This window comes from Phymastichus coffea, unplaced genomic scaffold (genome assembly GCF_024137745.1).
Source record: "Phymastichus coffea isolate CEN01 unplaced genomic scaffold, Cenicafe_Pcof_1.1 PCOF00018, whole genome shotgun sequence".
Lineage (NCBI taxonomy): Eukaryota > Metazoa > Arthropoda > Insecta > Hymenoptera > Eulophidae > Phymastichus > Phymastichus coffea.
The window spans coordinates 303,039-323,464 of record NW_026706829.1 but is presented as its reverse complement, the minus strand read 5'-3'; the positions used below and the strand labels follow the sequence as shown (position 1 = coordinate 323,464).

At 35.0% G+C, this 20,426-nt stretch overlaps 1 protein-coding gene across 2 annotated transcripts in view; it reads left to right on the top strand.

Moving 5' to 3' along the window:
* Positions 1–20,426, top strand: part of LOC131675316 (dynein heavy chain, cytoplasmic) — a 995,688-nt gene that overhangs the window by 872,210 nt on the left and 103,052 nt on the right. For both annotated transcript variants that reach the window (XM_058954251.1, XM_058954250.1), the window contains one exon: positions 14,013–14,633. In XM_058954251.1, the coding sequence (XP_058810234.1) occupies positions 14,013–14,633 (621 nt within the window). The remainder of the gene's footprint in view (positions 1–14,012; positions 14,634–20,426) is intronic.

Here is a 20,426-nt window from a genome sequence, read left to right as displayed (position 1 = left end):
TGCAGATATTGTCAAATGTAGTGAGGGTTAGGGCTGGAGATCTGTTGACAACTGTGGCAAAGTATTTATTGAGTTCGTCAGCTGAGAAAAAGAGCAGTGGTGACGGCAGAAGTCGATTGGTTAGGCCGATGTCGTGGAGAGTCCTCCACTTGGATTTGGAGCTATTGGCGTGTTCAATGTTATGACGGATATGGTTATTTTTCCCAGTATCGAGCTCGTTTGAAATGGCAGTTCTTAGGGAGCGATATTGTTGAAGGGCTAAGGATGAGTTGGAGGCTCGAAAGCGTTTGTAGGCTGTGTCACGGATCCGCATTTGGACACGCAGCTTATCAGTCACCCACGGCTTCTTTTTGTAGGAGATGGTAACCAGACGAGAAGGGGCTAGTTCGTCAAAAGCTCCACAAACCGCCAGGGTGAAAGTTCGCTCAAGTTGATCGACTGAAGGAGTGTCCCGACGAAGAGAATCACCCTGGTAATCCCGGGAGACCGAGAACTTGGTGGTGATGAGAGAGTTCAGGACAGATTTATCCAGACGATGGAGAGAGCGGGAGGTAAAGATTTTAGGTTGTTCTTGGGGCGAGGAAGAAAGTATGGAAAGCTCAATTAGGTCATGATAAGGTACAAATGGGGAGAGAGATTTGGTGAAACTAAGAATGTGAGTTGAGGGATTTGTTATGAAAAGATTCAGCGTTGTATGTGTGGTCACTCCACTCTCAGTAATAGGATGGTGTGTAGGCTCGGTGGAGATAACCTTAAGTGCGTGTGAATCGATCAGATCACGCAATGCCAGGACGTGAGGAAGATGTGATGTAAGGTCGGAGTTGAAATCACCAGTGATAATGACATCATTGAAGAGAGGAAGAAAGGAACAGATGGTGTTGAAGAAAAATGGTAGGATTTTGGCGGATGAACGGCGGTAGACAACTGCAAATAAAAGTTTTAGGTGGCTTTTATTTTGGATTTCGGCTATCATGAATTCAGGTGAGTTGTTAAACGTGGGATCAGAGGCAGCGAGTAATTTTACTGTCAAACTATTGCGGCAATAGATGCCAACTCCACCACCCTCCTTGCCCTCGCGATCCAGTCGGAAAAAATTATAATTGGCTAGAACGAGGTGGTCATCAGAGATGATATTACAAAGTTTGGTTTCGGAGATGGCAATAATGTCATATGAACTTGTATGTGCCTGTGCTTCAAGGAGAGAGAAATGCCACGGTATGTTTAGGCCGTTTATGTTGATGTGCGCAACGGTGAGGGAAGATCGAGATGGGATGGAGGCGGTAACAGAATTATTTAGTGGGACCTTTGAATGTCATGAAGTTTGAGCTGGGTTAAGGGTTGGCGACTGTGAAGAGGAGGCAGATAAAGTGAAGCTTGGTGTATTTGCAGGCGGTCGGATATGAAGATCAGATCAAGGGAGTCGGAGATCGTGATGGGCACCGCTAAGAGGAGCGGAAGGCGCGGCCGAAGGGTGAGGGTGGTCTGGGGCTCCCGCCGAGCATGCGATAGGTTGGCGAGATGCCAGACTCGGCAGACCACGCAGGTCAGCCCCGAGACAATAGGAATGAGCTCCGATTGCGGCGTGGCGCGGCAGAAGACCCACAAGTTTCGCACCACAGGCCACGCGTATCCGAGGTCATCACTCACTCCTCTGGCCTTGGATAGCAGCTCGAAGACAGGCTTGGGGTAGATTGGACCCAGTAGTACTCGTAAATCACCTCCACAGACAAAGATCGTCTGGGCAGTATGCCCCTTCAGTCTGGACGAAAACTTGATTATTCTGTCCCGAGAGGATGGCGAATCCAGCAGGAAGGTGAAGGACTTCCTTCGTGCACCTTGGCTCGAGTGAGAGAAGGACTGCGACTGATCTGTGGGCGCAGTAGAGCGAGAGGTAGGAATATCTCGGGATCCTAGGGTGATGGAGCAATTTTGAGGCCAGATTCGGATTCAGCCCATCAAATATTTTGGTTACAGCATGTCTAGTCTCTGGGCCTGAAAATTGTCGGCCTGTGTTATCTAACCTCAAAGAAAAACGTTCGAACCAGGTTCTAAGATTATAAAAGAAAAGTCACTGGTTAATCCATAAAAAATTCTAATACTACCTCTGCACATTAAATTGGGACTTATGAAACAATAAATAAAATCTTAAGACAAACACGATAGTTGCTTTCAGTTTCTGCGAAATCAGTTTTCCAAATTAAGTTATGCTAAAGTAAATGAAGGAATTTTCGATCGCTCTCAAATCCGTAAAATGATAAATGATGAAATTTTTGTTACAAAAATGAATCATACGGAGAACGAATCATGGTTATGTTTCAAGAACGTCATTGGAAATTTTCTTGGAAATTATGAGTCCAAATTACCAACAAATAATATTAAACTTATTAAATGTTAGAAAAATCAAGGCTGTTTAATGTATCTAAAATTATACTTTTCATATTTCTATATACATAATTATCTCGAAAATATAGATAATGACAGTGAAAAACAAGAAGAAAGATTTCACTAAGAAATCAAGGAAATGCAGCGCAGGTACCAAAGAAGATGGGACATAAATATATTAGCAGATTACTTTTGGTCATTGAAAAGAGATCTCTACCATCAACATCGAAAAAGTGAAAGCGTAATATGGACTATTCTGTCGTGTGAGGGCGCTGACAAGCACATAGGGTACAAATGCGGTAAATACAAACCAATTAAGTTTAAAGCCTTATATAATGATTAAAATCTCGCTAAAAATTAATTTTGCTGTTTGCAAATTGTGATCAAATTTTTTTATTGATATTTAAATTGTAAAAGTTCAAGTTGTGTTAAAAAAAATTAATTTCAAAGTGTAATATTTTATCGTATCGGTTTAACCTACAAAATTGTGCAACCAGTCGATGAACTTGAAAGACAGTTACAAAGAGTCAACAAGATGTACAGCTGTTTTTTCATGTGATTACAATAGTAATTATGGAAAATGAAAGATGTTTGTTGTGTTCCTAATTACAAAAATGAGATTTCTACTGGTGGACATGTATTTCCTAAAGATACAACCATTTAGAGTCTTTGGTTGAAAAAAATAAAACGCTCAAACTGGACAAAAGGAAAATGGAGCAAAATTTATCATTATCAATTTAAACCAACTGATTTTCTTGTGTTTAATAAGGCTGGTAAGATAATTTTTTCAAGTTTATCAATAAAATGCCACGCAGTACAAAATATTAAACTAATTTCATGTAATTCACAGGTTGGAAAAATGTAAGAAAGTTGCTGAAACAGGGTGCTGTACCTTCAATATTTCCATGGAACTGGAATAAAATTATCAACAATAAATTGAAGAAAACTAAAGACAAGAAAATAGAAAGAGAAAGAAGTATAAAACTACACAGGCCTGCAAAATAGAGAGTCGTCACTGTTCTTTTACAACTTACGGTCATTTCCGAAGTAATTTTTGGCGTAGAATTAGAATCCGTCGTCAGAATTGCTTCATCACGTCAGGTTTTTGAGTAATCGTCCCCTAAAGGTCGAAAAAACACGTTTTTTGGCCATATTCAAGGCTTGATTACATCGTGAGTTTATATTCTTTTCAAAAACGGTTAACGGCATCTTAAAGAAGCACTCTTACTCTTCAAAACCCATTTTTCAAATTTAAGATATCATTTTTTTTCATCAAGATATCATCAATGGAAATTTGCCATTTTTGAGGTTTCACCATGAGCTTAAAAATTCGGCCAATTGTCCTGGAAGAATACGATATATTTCTTAGTTTTTTTTTTTATAATGATTCTAGAATCATTATCCAAAAAATACTAAGAAATATATCGTATTCTTCCAGGACAATTGGCCGAATTTTTAAGCTCATGGTGAAACCTCAAAAATGGCAAATTTCCATTGATGATATCTTGATGAAAAAAAATGATATCTTAAATTTGAAAAATGGGTTTTGAAGGGTAAGAGTGCTTCTTTAAGATGCCGTCAACCGTTTTTGAAAAGAATATAAACTCACGATGTAATCAAGCCTTGAATATGGCCAAAAAACGTGTTTTTTCGACCTTTAGGGGACGATTACTCAAAAACCTGACGTGATGGAGAAATTCTGATGACGGATTAGAATTCTACGCCAAAAATTACTTCGGAAATGACCCTCAGTTGCAAAAGAACAAGACCTTGCAGGCCTGTGCTATTGATTGAAAGTATTTTAGTGGATACTATAGCAGAAGAATCTATTAGGAGATTGATTCAGCGTGTCTTGGAGAAGATCAATGATGAGAGCACTGTTCTGAATAGCATGGATAATACTTTCGATCATAGTGGCTCATTCTGTGAGAACAATATGTGTATAGCAGGTGAATCTCAAGTATTTGAAAGTGAAATAGATTTGTTAAATATTATTGAAGAAGTAGAAATTGTGACTAGTGAAACTGAATTCAGTAATACAGAAACTCTGAAAGAAAAAAACATTTTAACGAAACAGCATCCATTCAATGTGGGCATGGAAAATTTTAAAGATAATAAAAAAGCTATCAACTTCTATACAGGTTTGGAAAACTACGACAAGTTCATGTTTGTTTATCGAACATTAGGTATAGCTGTGAATGAACTCAATTACATTTATTATACCAAGCCTAAAATGAGTGCAGTGGATCAGTTTTTATTAACGCTTATGATTTTAAAACAGAATAAAACATACTATAAGGTTGGCTTATTTTTCAATGTATATGTGAAACAAGTTGCTAATATTTTTATAACCTAGATCAAGTTTATGATTTAAGTCTGCAATGGTCTGAGGTATCGCAGTGGCCATCAAGAGAATTGGTAGACTTTTTTACACCCCATGATTTTCGCAAGAAATTTCGCTTCACAAGAGGAATCGTTGATGGCACTGAAATTCATATTCAAAAACCTAACGTACCAACTACACAGCAATGTACTTTCTCAACATACAAAAATAAACCTACGGCTAAAACAATAATTTGTGCATCACCAGGAGGATTAACCACCCATATCTCATCTACATATGGAGGTTTAACAAGTGATTGACAAATAATAGAAAGAAGTGATTTTATTAGTTTATGTGATCCAGGTGATACTGATATGGCTGACAAAGGGTTCGACTTCCAAGACTTACTTGCACCTTATGGAATAAAATTAAATATTCCAGCATTTAAAAAAAAAAAAAATTAGTTATCTAGAGTTACAATTGTTAAAGATAAGAAAGTGGCAAGTAAAAGAGTACATATTGAACGTATCATTGGTTTAGGTAAAACATATAAAATATTAGAAGGACCTTTAAGTGCTTCACATGCAAAATTAGCTTTCGATATCATATTTGTAGGTTTTATGTTATGTAACTTTAGAAAGGCTATAATCTCTGAAAATGCTTAAATATCTCTATATGTTTTATAGACTGATAAAATTTAAAGATTTTCTTCTACATTAACAAATCTATACTCTTACTTTGCACTGTGTACACATAAACCAATCATGTAAAACAAGTTAGAATAAATATTTTCTATATAAATACTTATTTAACACTGCTTGTCGAAAGTGACTTTCATAAAATTTTACCAAACTTTTAACCATCTTATCAATGAATGCTTCATCTCTCCTTATTGTCAACAATATAATATCTTTCATAGTATTGACTATGAATACACACATTTGCTTCTCAGCGCAGTATAATTGGCCTTGAACTTGATAATAATAATTGTGATCCTCTTTAAGCTTGTAATAATCTTCTTTGTCACGTAGATATAGGTAATCTACATTTTCTGGTGAAATAAATTGATCTTTCGCACTAAAAGGACACTTGACCTCAATGCAAACACTGTCATTCAAAATACCATCAGGTGAAGCTGCTAAAAAGGGATATTTCAATGATACGAATGTCCCACATTCTACAACTATTCTTTTCCATTTTTGCAGGTAAAATGGAGAGTTATTTCCAATGTTATTTTGGTATTTTATTTTTTCTTAAATCATTTTTTACCTCCATCGCCCTCTCCACCTCCTTCCTCTACTACAACTCCACCCTCCAACGCTATTCTATTAATAACTTCGTATAATTAAATTGTTTAATAATGGAACACGAAATTGTATTATACCGGTACTCGTTAGAAAAATTAATGAACATTTTCATATTTACGATCTGGAGGGGCAACAACAGAAACCCAACACCAGTTTGTGTTATGTTGTAGAAATGTAGTAAATATTAGTGCATATAAGTATATCTTGGATTGTTTTGTCATCTTTAAATCTAGAATGATTTGGATGATTTCGAAATGTCGAATATGTCGAGAGCATTTATTATTATGTGAATATCTTACTATATATCATGTAAATTATATATAACTGTTTACTTTATTAAGGAAATGAGGTATACCAAAAATAACTGTACACCTGGAAAAACTTTGCAGAATTGCATTTTCCGAGAAGGTTGTTCAAACGACAGTGGTAGGGTTTGGTTCAAAGAAATAATTGATGAATTTATCTTTAGTTCCGAGGTCATTTTTAAAGGTTATTTCAAATTCAACTTTTTTGTAATAGAAACCTCTATTTCATATGAAATATGATATTCAAATTTCCCTATGGGTCTACTTTAATTCAAAGATCAAAAAGTAAAATTTTCCTCTCTTTTTTTTTCTAAAATAAAAAAAGGGGTTATCATTTACAGAAAGTTTAACTTGAAATGATCTTCTAAAATGGTCGTGGGGTCAACGTTAAGGTCATCAATTATTTCGTTGGACCAAAACCTACAATTGTTGTTTGAATAATTTTCTCGTAAAATGTGATCCTGGAAAATTTTTTCAGGTGTACTATTACTTTTGGTACACTCAGTATTATGTAATTAAAAATGCTACATAATTATGCTCATTATAATTTACATTGAGGAATAAGGGGTTGATGTACGGAGCGAAGCAGGGTGACGAAACCTCTCTAGTATATGTACACACACACATACACATCATTATTTTTGATTGGTACAAGCTCTGGCTTAGAATATGTGGCTTACAAATTGTATTTTTTTAATATCTCTGTTAAGGGGATATTGTTATAGTACTGTTTTTCTCAGTATTATCGCTTCCTTGATTGTAATGTGATAAAAATTCCTTATCTAACAAGTACTGTTTTTCTCAGTATTATCGCTTCCTTGATTGTAATGTGATAAAAATTCCTTATCTAATAAGGTTGCATTACTTAATCATTGACTGAGATATTATCTATTTTGAGTAATCTAGTTTGAAAATTTTTTTCCTTTCCAAATAAACATTCCATAGATAATAACGTTGTGGAATACCGCATTATTCATATACCGCGATCATTTGTGATAATTTGTGGAATATAAAGGTTAAGTATTCAATTTTGTATACAACTTAAATAAATATATGTTCCATTTCGCGTTGCTGTCAAAACTTAAGCTTAGATATTTTATTTTATCCACTAGCTTTTAATTGGTTTCCTTTATATTTTACTGTTCATATTTTTGGCTATACTATTGCAGTTTTTCATAAATACAATGTAAGCTGTTTTATCAATGTTGAGTGATAATTTGTTTAATAATTTGTTTAATACTAACCAAATATCAATATTCTTTAATTGTTTTGTAACGGGGGCAGCGCCTTATTCGGCACTAACGTCACTAATTTATTAAGGGGAGAGTAAGAGAGGCACTTTCGCTCTTTAACAACTTTAACAAATAATTTTCTTTACTTGGAACATACAACTTAAATCTATTCAGACAAACAAATACAAAATCGGTTACAATAAAGTTTACATCACGCGCACATATACAGAACAACTTAAACTAACGCGGGAGGACGAATGGCCCGGCGACTAAATCGCCTTGGCCATTTGCCTCCTCACAAAGGAAAGAATACGTCGAAACCTCTCTACCGCATTACGATGAGCGTAGCCGGCAAGTGATCGCCTGGCTACGTATCGTTCCTACGCGGCCGCGCATCACCATGAGAGAGAGAAATACCGGGAGAGAGAGATAACCTGACCTTTGTCCTTGGCGATGAGCCGGCAACGGGGAGTTGACCTGGCCGCTGGCTGGACGTCTTCCTCGGCGTAGCCCGTGGTGAACCCACTGGAAGTCATGCCGTGCATGGCGGCGAGGGCGACACTGAATGCCCTGCTGCAGGTGTTACCGCCACACGTTGCCTCGGCTCGCCTTGGTCTGGTCACTCCTGCACGTGTGTTTCTTCTTCTCTCATTGCGCTGCTACTTCCAACTTCTCTCCTCAACTTTCTTCCGGGAACTGCCTCACGCGACTTGACGCATGGTCAGCGTTCGCGCTCTCGCCGGGCTCTCCCACCAAGCCCACTCATTAGGCGGCGTGCGACAAAAGCGCTAATTGGTCGCGCGTCACACGCCGGCCCAAACCTGCATAGTGCGTGCATAGATGCGCACTCTAGCATGCTCGCTAACTTTCTCTCTCTCTCTCTCTCTCTCTCTCTCTCTATCTCTTAGTCACTGCGCTCTTGCTTCTTCGGACGCTCTCAATCTTGCTCGGCAATCTTCGGCGGCTGGAAAAACATAAAGGCCAGTGGTTAGGCGCAATAAATATATGCGCCGAACGCTGACCATGTCGCCATGCCGAGTGATAAGAGGGAGAGAGAGAAGGAGGGCAGACGAGGAGCAAGCGTACTGCTTGCTCTCGTCACAGTTTGTTCATATAAGTTTCTACTTTTTTCAGTTTTTCCTAGTTGAATACAATAGCTGTATTATCTACAAAAGAGACAATTTTGATTTCGGACATTAATAGCAATATATAATTTATATAGATTATGAAGAGTAATGGTCCTAAAATAATACCTTGTGGTAATCTCGTATGCGGGTATATAATCTCGTACACTATTTCATGTTGGCTCTGCATTTAGTATAATGTAACTTTTTGTTTTATATTCCACAGATAATTCCTAATGAGGTCATACTACACTTGTGCCAGCGCTTTTTCTAATCATCGAAGCACTTTTGATAATCATTCTGAGTTATAGCCTTGAGTTCTTTCAGTGACGCAGTTTTTATCTCCTCAATTGTTGAAAATGAATGTCCTTTCATGGGTATCTTAAGTTTTAGGAAAAGAAAAAAGTCACTGGGAACCAAATCCGATGAATATGGAGGCTGAGGCATGACTATGATGTTGGTTTTGGCCAAAAATTCTCTCACAAACAACGCTGAAAGAGCAGGTGCATTATCGTGATGCAAAATTCACGAATTGTTTTTCCAAAATTCTGGACGTTTTTAACTTAGTGCCTCTCGCAAACGACGCATAACATCAAGGTAATACTCCTTATTGATCGTACGGCCTTGAGATAAGAATTCCTGATGAATTACCCCACGGTAATCAAAGAAGACAGTGAGCAAAACCTTGACATTTGATCGAACTTGGCGTGCTTTTTTGGGTGTTGTTTCTTCTGGGCTTTTCTGGGACGATTGGACTTTAGTTTCCATATCATAACCATATACCCTTTTGAGAAAATCAAGATCTTCATTCACTTCATTCAACATCTCCTGAACGATGATCATACGACGGTCCATTTGATCAAAATTAAGCAATTTTGGAACGAATTTCGCTGACACACGTCTCCTGCCTAAAATATCTGAAATAATATCATGGCATAAGCCATCTGATATGCCTACATCTTCTGCAACTTCTCTGATGGCGATTCGATGATTTTTGAACACAATTTCTTTCACTGCTTCAACGTTTTCATTTGTTTTTGATGTGCTGGGACGTCCAGGGCGAGAAATCCATTTTTCACACAAAATTTAATGCAAATTGTTTGCTCCATTCTTTTCGATAAAAAAAAAATCGCCGAGCACACCAAATACTTCTAACTTCTAACGTCTCTGCTAGAAAAACAACACGTGCTATATAGTCAAAACTATGAATATATGATCGCGGCAAGTGTACCAATACAAAAACAACAAAAATTCAAAATTTGAATGTACGTACTCCGCGAAAATTGAAAAGTCACCTTACTTTTTGAACTCGCATACGTTGCCTTTAATTTCATAGTGATATAGTTAGTCCAGTAACATGTTATCGTCTACTGTATCGAAAGCTTTAGTAAGATCTAAGGTGTTCGTTATCGAATTAACTGAGTCGAGTTGCCTGTAAATATTACTCAATTTGTAGTAATATAAAGTTTTTTTCGTACATTTATTTTTTTTAAGCCGAATTATTTATTAGATATCAGATTATAATCCTCAATACATTTAATCCATTAACTCTTACAGAACGATTTTTTGAGTGCTGAGTTCCAATTACTACTATTTGGAAAAATTTCAGGAACCACTTTTACCCATGTTTTCGAAGGTATTCTTTCCAATTTGTTGGTTAAAAATCTCGGCCCTTTCACTTGCATGTTCAAGCGTCGAGTTTGCATGTGCGTGATCGTACAGCAATGCCGATCCTCGCGTCGGTCATGACGGTCGGCCGCGTTCGTTGAGTTAAAGGTAAGGTTACTGAGCGATTGGCAGTAATCATCTGTGATGGGCATTATGTGCTGTACGCCATCGTTATTACTAGTTTATGTTTACGTTGAAGTGACATCATTGAATGCACTCTCTTGTACATATCTTTTATTTTTAATTAAAGTGAATTCAGATTAAGCAAATGTTGCTGGATTTTGCCAACTACACAAATACACATAGTACACATGCATACACTATACAAACAAGATAAACAGGCCCGGTCATCTGACACCAACTGTCCGTCACAAGCTAATGAAATTTCAGCATCTGTTCTAAAAAAACGAAAATTTAACTTAGCACTAGTATAAAATTCCATTGAAACTCTTTTTGTAACATAATTTATTGTAAAATCACATCACATATTCGCATTACGCTGTTTAAGAATCACTGGTCCTCGCGATTGTCGTTGTTCTTTGTAAAGAACGACAGACCATAGTCTGACACGTGTTAAATATCAGCGTATTGCGTCATCAACATGTTTTATTGGTATTATATTGCGAAATATTTCTCACCGAGACGAACATTGAGCCATGGCAGTGATTCAGCTATACTAAATCGCTAGCTTGGCACCAAAACTTTGAGTAAGTTTTCAAACAAGCCATGAAACAAAATTGGATCCATCTAAACTTATACTACATACGAAAATTATGGAAACCTCGGGTATACCTTGAATACCTAATTATTATATAAATATATTAATTGATTTTTCAAAATTTTGGTAATAACGCACAAATCATAAACCAAAATACCAGATAAATTTTAATTATTATGTACCTTTCACCAATTAGGTTTCTAGTTTCATGGGATCTTTATTACAATCAAAAATTACACAAATAAAAATTAAAAGATATGAACAATCAAACACTAACATTAAAATTCTAATACACACCTTATTGATAAAAAATAAAAATAATAAACATGCCAAAATGAATATTACGAGAAGAAATTGCCATATCCAATTATATGTCAACAGAAAGACACAACATACCATCATGACTATTGAAATTATACTGAGATTAGTAGAAAATATATTATAATAAGAACTAACTTGACTAATTGAAAAGTTGATAAATTCTTTGGTATTGTTTGCTAAGTAAAGGCGTATCCTTTTGTTTATTATTAGTATAACTACGAGGGTCGTTTGAAAGGTCCGTGCAAAAATAAAAACTGCTTGATTTTTTTTAATAAATCTTTTTTATTTTTCAACATAGTCTCCTTTTAGGCTTATACACTTCATCCAACGCTGCTCGAATTTGTTAATCCCTTCCAAATAATAGGATTTGTCCAAGTCTGTAAAATAGGCATTCGTTTCTGCAATCACCTCCTCGTTTGCATAAAATCTTTTCCCCGCCAGCCATTTTTTCTTATTAGGGAACAAATAGTAGTCCGACGGAGCCAAGTCTGAAGAATAGGGGGGATGTGAAACGAGTTGGATCCCTATCTCCATCAATTTTGCGGTCACAACTGCTGAGGCGTGAGCTGGCGCATTGTCGTGGTGGAAGAGGACTTTTTTGTGGGCCAATCGTGGACGTTTCTCTAGCAACTTGGTTTTTAAATGATCCCATAACGATGAATAATATTCGCCTGTAATGGTTTTACCCTTTTCCAGATAGTCGATGAAGATTATTCCTTGCGAATCACAAAAGACAGTCGCCATAAACTTCTCGGCCGAAGAAATTGTCTTCCCCTTTTTTGGAGCAGATTTCCCCTTGGTAACCCATTGTTTAGACTATTCTTTGGTCTCAGGAGTGTAGTGATGTATCCATGTTTCATCTACAGTGATGAAACGATGCTTAAAGTCTTGCGGATTTTGCTGGAACAGCTGCAAACCATTCTTGCAACACTTCACACGATCTCGTTTTTGGTCAATCGTGAGCAATCGCGGCACCGATCTAGCGGATAGCTTTTTCATGTCCAAATGTTGGTGCAAAATATTATGTACCCATTCGCTCGAGATGCCTACAGTACTAGCAATCTGACGCACCTTCACTCTTCTGTCAGCCATCACCATATCATGGATTTTATCAATGATTTCTGAAATGGTAACCTCAACAGAGCGTCCAGAACGTTCAGCGTCTTTTGTGCTCATATGGCCACTCCGAAAATTTTGAAACCACTTATAAACCATTCTAATCAAAGGTGCACAATCACCATAATGTTTATCAAGCTTCTGTTTAATCTCCTGAGCCGTTTTGCCTTTGAAAAAGTAAGTTTAATCAATACACGAAATTATTTTTCGTCCATTTTTTTACAACCACTCGATTTCTTTGATTGAAACGAATGTAAAACGCAAAGTAATTGGCCGATCTGGCTGAAACTTGATGTGTGCTCTTCCAATATATGCTACTAACTGAAAATAACCTTGATACGCACTATTAGCGCCATCTCTCTGATTTTGCACGGACTTTTCAAACGACCCTCGTATGTGTGTTAATACAGATATTTTCAAATGTATTATTTTTTTCCCTATCAAAAATTTTTACATTAGCAAAATTTAAAAAAATACGATAGGATTTCTTTTAAATGTTTAGGATTGGTAACAATCTATCAGTAGGTATTTTTGTTTGTTCATCAATTCTATTCTTCCAATTACGTTTTAACTACTGCATCTAGATAACTATAACAATATTAGTTTTCGTCTATTTTTCATTTTATCTTTTTTTAATTTAACATTATTGTTTAATTTATGGTTCACAAGTGAAATACCATGTATATTATATTTTTTGAAGATTGATTTGTGGGAATAGAAAAATTGTTATGTAAGGATAGAAACGAATTGTAATTTCCAACAGTATTATTATAATTGAAATTATTATTATTATGAAGATTTTTCTATTTGATTTTTCGAATAATAAGACATACAAGACGTACTGAGATCTACAAGATAATAATTGTTATCAAGAAACATATTTTTAATAATGTTTATATTTATATTATAAATTAGGTGTCAAAAATCTTCTACCTGTAAGAAAATTATTATTGATAACGTCTGCAGATTTAAGAAATTTATTTATTTTATTTTTGCCTAATTGTCTATTCATATTTTTCTTAATATTATAAATATGTAGCATTTGTAAAAATTTATGCCTATCTTATTTCTCTGTGACTGAGATGAAAACTTATTCAAAATTATTAGTATATTTGCATGTTCCGATAAAGTAGAAATTGCATCATCATTTATCACACAGTACATTGTATATTTTTGTAATCCATAGCATGTAATATTTTTCCTACAATTAACAGTGGCATACATTTAGGAATGAAAAATGAAATACATACTTGAATTAGTAACTAAATAATAAATTAGCATTAATCAATACTTTTTTTAGTATGAAATACGAGTATAAAACTTATATATAAAATTTTTGTAATATTTTATTAAATTTTGTAAATTTTTGTAATATCTGCAATAAAATGTTTATAAAACCTTCTAAAAAATATCTAATTTCTAAATAAAATATCTTACTTACGGTATATATTTTAAAAATAGACACAATTACTGTTTCATTTAAATTAATAATATTGATATTTTCAATCTTTTTCAGGTACCATGGGATGCATTAATAACTTTACTTTCTGAGTGTATATATGGTGGAAAAATTGATAACGAATTTGATCAAAGATTGCTAACATCGTTTCTTCGTAAACTTTTTACCCCAAGATCATTTGAATCTGATTTTGCTCTTGTTGCAAATATTGATGGAACCCAAGGAACTCAACGGCATATAACAATGCCAGACGGCACCAGGAGAGATCACTTTTTGAAATGGATAGAATCTCTTTCTGATAAACAAACACCATCCTGGCTAGGTTTACCTAATAATGCAGAAAAAGTTCTTTTAACTACAAGAGGAACAGATTTGATATCGAAATTATTAAAAATGCAACAATTAGAGGATGAAGATGAATTGGCTTATTGTAATGATGAATCTTTAGATTCGCATCGAGAAGCAGATTCAGATGGCCGTCCTACATGGATGAAAACTCTTCACAACTCTGCTACAACGTGGTTACAACTTCTTCCGAAAAGTTTAGTTATTTTGAAAAGAACCATTGAAAATATAAAAGATCCATTGTACAGATATTTTGAACGAGAAGTCAATAGTGGATCAAAACTATTGAAAAATGTTATTCATGATCTACAAGATGTAGTTTTAATATGCAAGGTAAATATTAATTTCTTTAGATTATTTCTATTTTTTTATTATAAATTATATTAATAGAAATTTTTTTAATATTAAGTGAAACGATATTTTCGTTGTTTTCATTATGATCCAACTTTTTGCACTTATATTTTTGCTTCCTTAAAATAGAAGCATTATTTGTACGATTCTAAAATTATTTCTTCATTTCACTTTACTTTATGCTTCCTTAAAAAGAAATGTGTGATATATTTTTCGTTCGACTTCATGGGCACTATTATGAAATGCTCATAAGTAATCGTGAATAAAACTACAGCTTACGTAGGTTTCATGATTGTCATGGAGGATAATGAATGAACACGCATATACGAAAATTACATCTCTAGCAAAAGATGCTACCACGAATGAGAGAATATTAGCAAGCAATACGAGGTGTCGAACTCCGTTCACGAATATGGCGGGATACTCGATGCATGACTCTTGAACTCCTAATATCTACAAATAAAAAAGTAATTATTATTCCTTTGGTCATTATTCTGAATGTTATATTTATATTCTGTTCTCAATTTCTGTGTATGAAAGTGTATTTACTGTTCAAAAGTTCAAAACTTATTCATTGTATAGAATTAAATTGTAAACAAGCTACTGCTTAAGCCTAAATTGAAGTAAAAAGAAAAATAAGAGGAATTTAGTTCGTTTCTTTGCGTAAGAAATAAGAAGATGTAATGGAAATTATGGCACGTATGTGCACACTCTCATACTTGTTCTTTTCTATTTGAGAAACGGTGCAAAGCGATTGGTGGAGCCGAGCGGAGTTACGTAGCGAAATGGAGCAATGAGGCGAAGGAAAGCGACGGAGAATGTAAAACGATGAGAAAGAAAGAGAGAGAAAGAGAGGCGCGAGTTGTGCGTTTAGCTGTTCATGAGAGGATAGATAAATGGAAGCCGATATTTATTTCGTAGCTACGGGCGCCCGTGTTTTTGTAGTTTTTTGGAGGTTTTTTTTTTGTTCAGTAAACGTTATCGCCGAAGACTTTGTTTCGAGGATATACGCTCGGTGTGCAGAGAATACATGAGTATTTCCTTGTGGCTGGATACCGCCCAGCCAGTGTCTATTCCTAACATAGGTGCATGTGGGGAATCGGCAAGATGCGCGTAAACGGCGCTCGCCCGGTCATTTTTCGCGGCAGTCACCGGCAAGTTTTATAGCAATGAGCAATGGCGGCTTCCTTGGTTCACGAGTGCGAGTGAGACTAGCACAATAAGTAAACTGAGTCTCTAGGCCGTGTATCGGGTTTATTGAGGCGTTTGCAGCAGCGATGTATGCGATAAATGCGCAAGCCGGGATTTTACCTAGGCGAGGCACAGCTGCAAATATGCGCCGACGTAGGGTGAATAACTACTGTAATAGTACTACCGACTCTGTGCGTGGATTTTCTTGTTTTTATATAGATTATATGGGCGCTGTAGTTGGATATAAGTGCGAGCTGGAATAGAGTTACTAAAGCCACTAAAGAGCCTAGAGAGCGCGTGTATAGTCAGTTTAGGAAGACTTGCTATATGCGCAATGTAACTTAAGATAGATTATGCAATCGTTGACGTGATTGGGTGCCGAAATAACCCGCTGCTTTGCCGTTTTTCGTTTTTTATTTAGGTTTATGGTTTGTTTACTGCATTTCACCCGTCGCTCGAATTTAGTGAAATTCTGCCCATTGCTTCGAAGAGTAACCTATATATGCATCACCGAGAAGGCAGCCGAAAAGTCAGCATTTGCACGCTTGCATTTTGAAAATTCTCACAGCAACTGGTGGAGACAATGCGTCCGGAAACCGGTGCTTCCCGTCACTCATCTGACTTTCAGTCGGATCGCCTGCTCGAGCGCACTCCGGCTGAAGCGAGGGGTAAAGTCGCTAACTTGAGGTTGCATGAACTTTTGGTGTGAGCTTTGTCTCAGGTGTACTTTTCCAACCAGCCAAGCGAACTTCATCTGACTACAGAAGTGGAAAGTCTGTCGATACTGCAGGAGCCACAACGCCGGAAGATCAAGACATCGACGGCGGGTAATTTTCAAAGAGTCACTTACTTAGATGGACCTACGTAATTGAACATATTATAGATGTTCAAAGTCTGAGACCGATATAGACGCCTATGTGCAGGTACTCTCCGTAGATTACGTAGTACATTCATCACGAAATTCAGGATTGATACAACTAAGAATTGATCAATCCATCTCCGAGCGAGTAATGTAGTTATTCAGTGGTCAACAAGAAGCACGATCGATGTTACTTATTATATATCGACTTAGAACCAGTGAACAAGACTACTCGCATCGACACTTACCCCATGTCGGGGATAAATGTTGTACTCGATAGGTTTTGAAGAGCACGCTATATTTCGAAAATTGATCTGAAAAGCACCTACTTATAAGTATATATATTATCTATTTATTTTATATATACTCTATATATTTTATCTATTTAGCTCCATCCATTCATCTGATAAAAAATGCGTGGCGTTTGATGCGCCGGGCTTTGGGAGGAAATTTGGATGATTTTTGGTCTGGTATATGCTCCTGCAATCTGCATGCGTTTGATGAACACGCTGTTTGGTTGTTCAAGTATTATGTTTTTAAGATATCTTATAGATGAAAACAAGCTGTGACCGGACCTAAATCGCGTATAACCCGTTCTGGATTTTTCAGTGCCGCAAAATATCAAAAAACTACGTTAGTTACTAGAGATGTACATATGTACTCTTGGTTCATCGAATACGAGTCGCATCTGAAAGTACCTCTCATGAAGCTTTTACACAAGAACAAGTTATGGCATTAAAACTCCAAATAGCAGCAAGCATTCCATGTGCTTAAGCATGCTTGAACGGAATTCCCTGTGCTAGTGTGTCCGAATTTTAGTCGATCGTTCAACGTATATTGCGATGCATCGTCCTATGTACTAGGCATTTACTTAATGTAAAAGAACGACGAGTACAATTACCAAGACTGTTATGCGAGTCGCATGCTAAATAAGCACGAGCGAAATTACACTGTGTCAGAATTCAAGTATATATATATCCGAGGCTGCTGTTTGGTATTCAGAAGTTCAGACCATACATCGAACGCCTGCATTTTATTGCCGTCATTGTTTGAAAAATAAGAAAGATCCAACAAGGTACCTAGTCCGTCGAATCCTTGAGCTACGACAGTCGGACTTCAAGTTGTTGTATTGCAAGGAAACACTCTTTTGTGTACCTGATGCGTTATCTCGGAAGATCAGGAGTTAATTAAAAGCAGCAGCATTCGAGATCATCATCGACCACTGGTATTTTTAGCGGCTGAAAGACGTGGAGGCGCAACCACTCAAGTTTTGAATTGGAAGATGGAGTTTAGAATGCTATACAAGTATGGCACTAACGAACTCTTAGACTCGAATTATTGTATTTCTTGTTTCAATTAATTATACAGGTATACAAATAATAAGTCATTTTCTGTATCACAAGCGAGCTATAGTATTCTCAAAGAATTTTGGTGAGCTAAATCTAAATCTGAACTCAGAATTATTCCATCACGTCAGATTTTTTAGATATTGTAACCCTAAAAGTGTAAAAAAACACTGTTTTTTTGATATACTTGAAGTTATGTGTATCGTAAATAAATGTTTTCATAAAAAACTATTTAAAACATCTTAAAGTATAAATATTGTTCTTTTAATTGCCGTTGAGTGTACCCAAATATCTCTTTTTTTCGCTAAGATTTCGCATTTTGATATATTTTTATTTATGAATTTCTCCAAATTCGAAAATCCATTTACCCTTTGCAGCACACTCTTTTGTATTAGCTTTTTTGTTAGTGATTTTGAAAAATCCAAATTCTGTTGCAGATTCGCATTTAGCGACCCCGAAAATTCTCGAGTGAAATTCTTCATGCAAAAACAGCTAATAAAACAATATGTGCTTCAAAGGATTAATAGATTTTTAAATTTTGAGAAAATCATAAATATGTGTATTTCAAAATGTGATATCTTGGCGAAAAAAAAAGATATTTAGGCACATTCAATGGCACTTGAAAGGGAAAGATTTGTACTTTAAGATGCTTTAAATAGTTTTCTGTGAAAAAATTTATTTACGATGCTACACAACCTCAAACATATCAATAAACAGTGTTTTTTGCATTTTTAGGTTAGGATACCACAAAAACTTCACGTGATGGAACAATTCTGAAGCCACATTTCAATTCAGCCTGCAAAATCCTTCGGGAATACTGTAACTTGTTTGTGATACAAAATCTTGTATATCTATGTTATAGTTAAATTTCTGCTTCATAATTAGCTTAAATGCTAGGCCCAAGACTTTGTTCCTTTTGTAAATTGTTTTTTCTGACGTTTTTATTTTCTATTATCTTGATCTTATTTGATAGATTATTGAAGAGTAATATGGCTCTAATGTAACTATTTTTAATACATATTTGTTTCATTCTTTAACGTAGTTACAAGCTGATATTTCTCGTTTTCTTAAATTTGTTTTTATTTATTTGGAATAAATCGTCATAATCATGTAATAATGAATTAAGAGCAAAGGTTATATTAATATAAAGTTGATGTTTTTCTATTATAAATTGATTTTTGTCAATTCTTTTGAATAATCTTGTTTATAAGTTTAGAAGATTTTTTTATTTTATCAAAACATGCTCCGTCCTGTTATTCCATAGGTAGCAACACCATGTATTATTGTATAGTAAATCATTTTCAAAGTCTGGTTATTCATTATTCTTGATGATTTATAGAAGATAATAGTTAGGTAATTTGTTTTCTTATGAGTGAGTAAATTCCTATTCTATTTCACATTACTATCAATAGTAACTCCAAGATGTTTTATGTTAGCAACTCTGCTAATATTTTTGCAAATTTCTTACTTTTTATTGATATATTTTAATTATTTGGTGTGCTATTGTAGTTATTACCAAATTTTATATAGACTGCTTTATCTATATTAAGTGATAGTTTGTTCAATGAAAGCCAATAAAACCTTTTAATTAATTATTCATTTTGTTTATTTTCAACTTCTTACCACGTCTTAACTATTGCAACGTCTTAAATATAATTTTCTTTAGTGTTACGTGATAAAGTTATAGCCTCTGTTATCCATATTTTCTTTTGTTTTATGTTATTTTTTTTATTTCTATCATTTTTGTTTGATTGAGCAATACAATGTTTAATATTATTGATTAGCACATTCGTTATTAGATTTGGACTAGTTATACTTGTTAGATTATCCTAATTAATTATATTAGTTATGTATAATTATTTGTGATAATTAATTTTATGGATTAGTAGGCTGCCTTATTTTTTTTTCCATGCTGGTCAAAGCCATTATCAGTGGGTAATGACCATTAAATGGGAAATGCAGAAGACAAGTTTTGTGATTATTATTTATTATTATAATATTATATAAACCTAGAGAATAGTGTTTTTTAAGAAGTACTTGTAGAAATACTTGATATCGAATTTAGCTTAATATGTCATAATAAAAATCTTCAAAAAACATTATACTGTTCTTGTTTTTTTTTCCTTTTTAGTTTGTATCAGAAAATTTTTAATATTCAATAAAAATTCCGCTTTGTTTAAGAAATGCGATCTACATATTATTATTGATAATATTAATTTCTTTTTGTTTTTAGGTGTAATTTTTTGTTGAGTATTTTCGAATTTTTTATTTGAATTATTTATGTGATTTGTTTTATATTCTTGTTTATACACTTTACTACACCATCTGACTTATTAAGTCTTCTATTATCAGGACACAAATTGTAACCGTTGATATCGA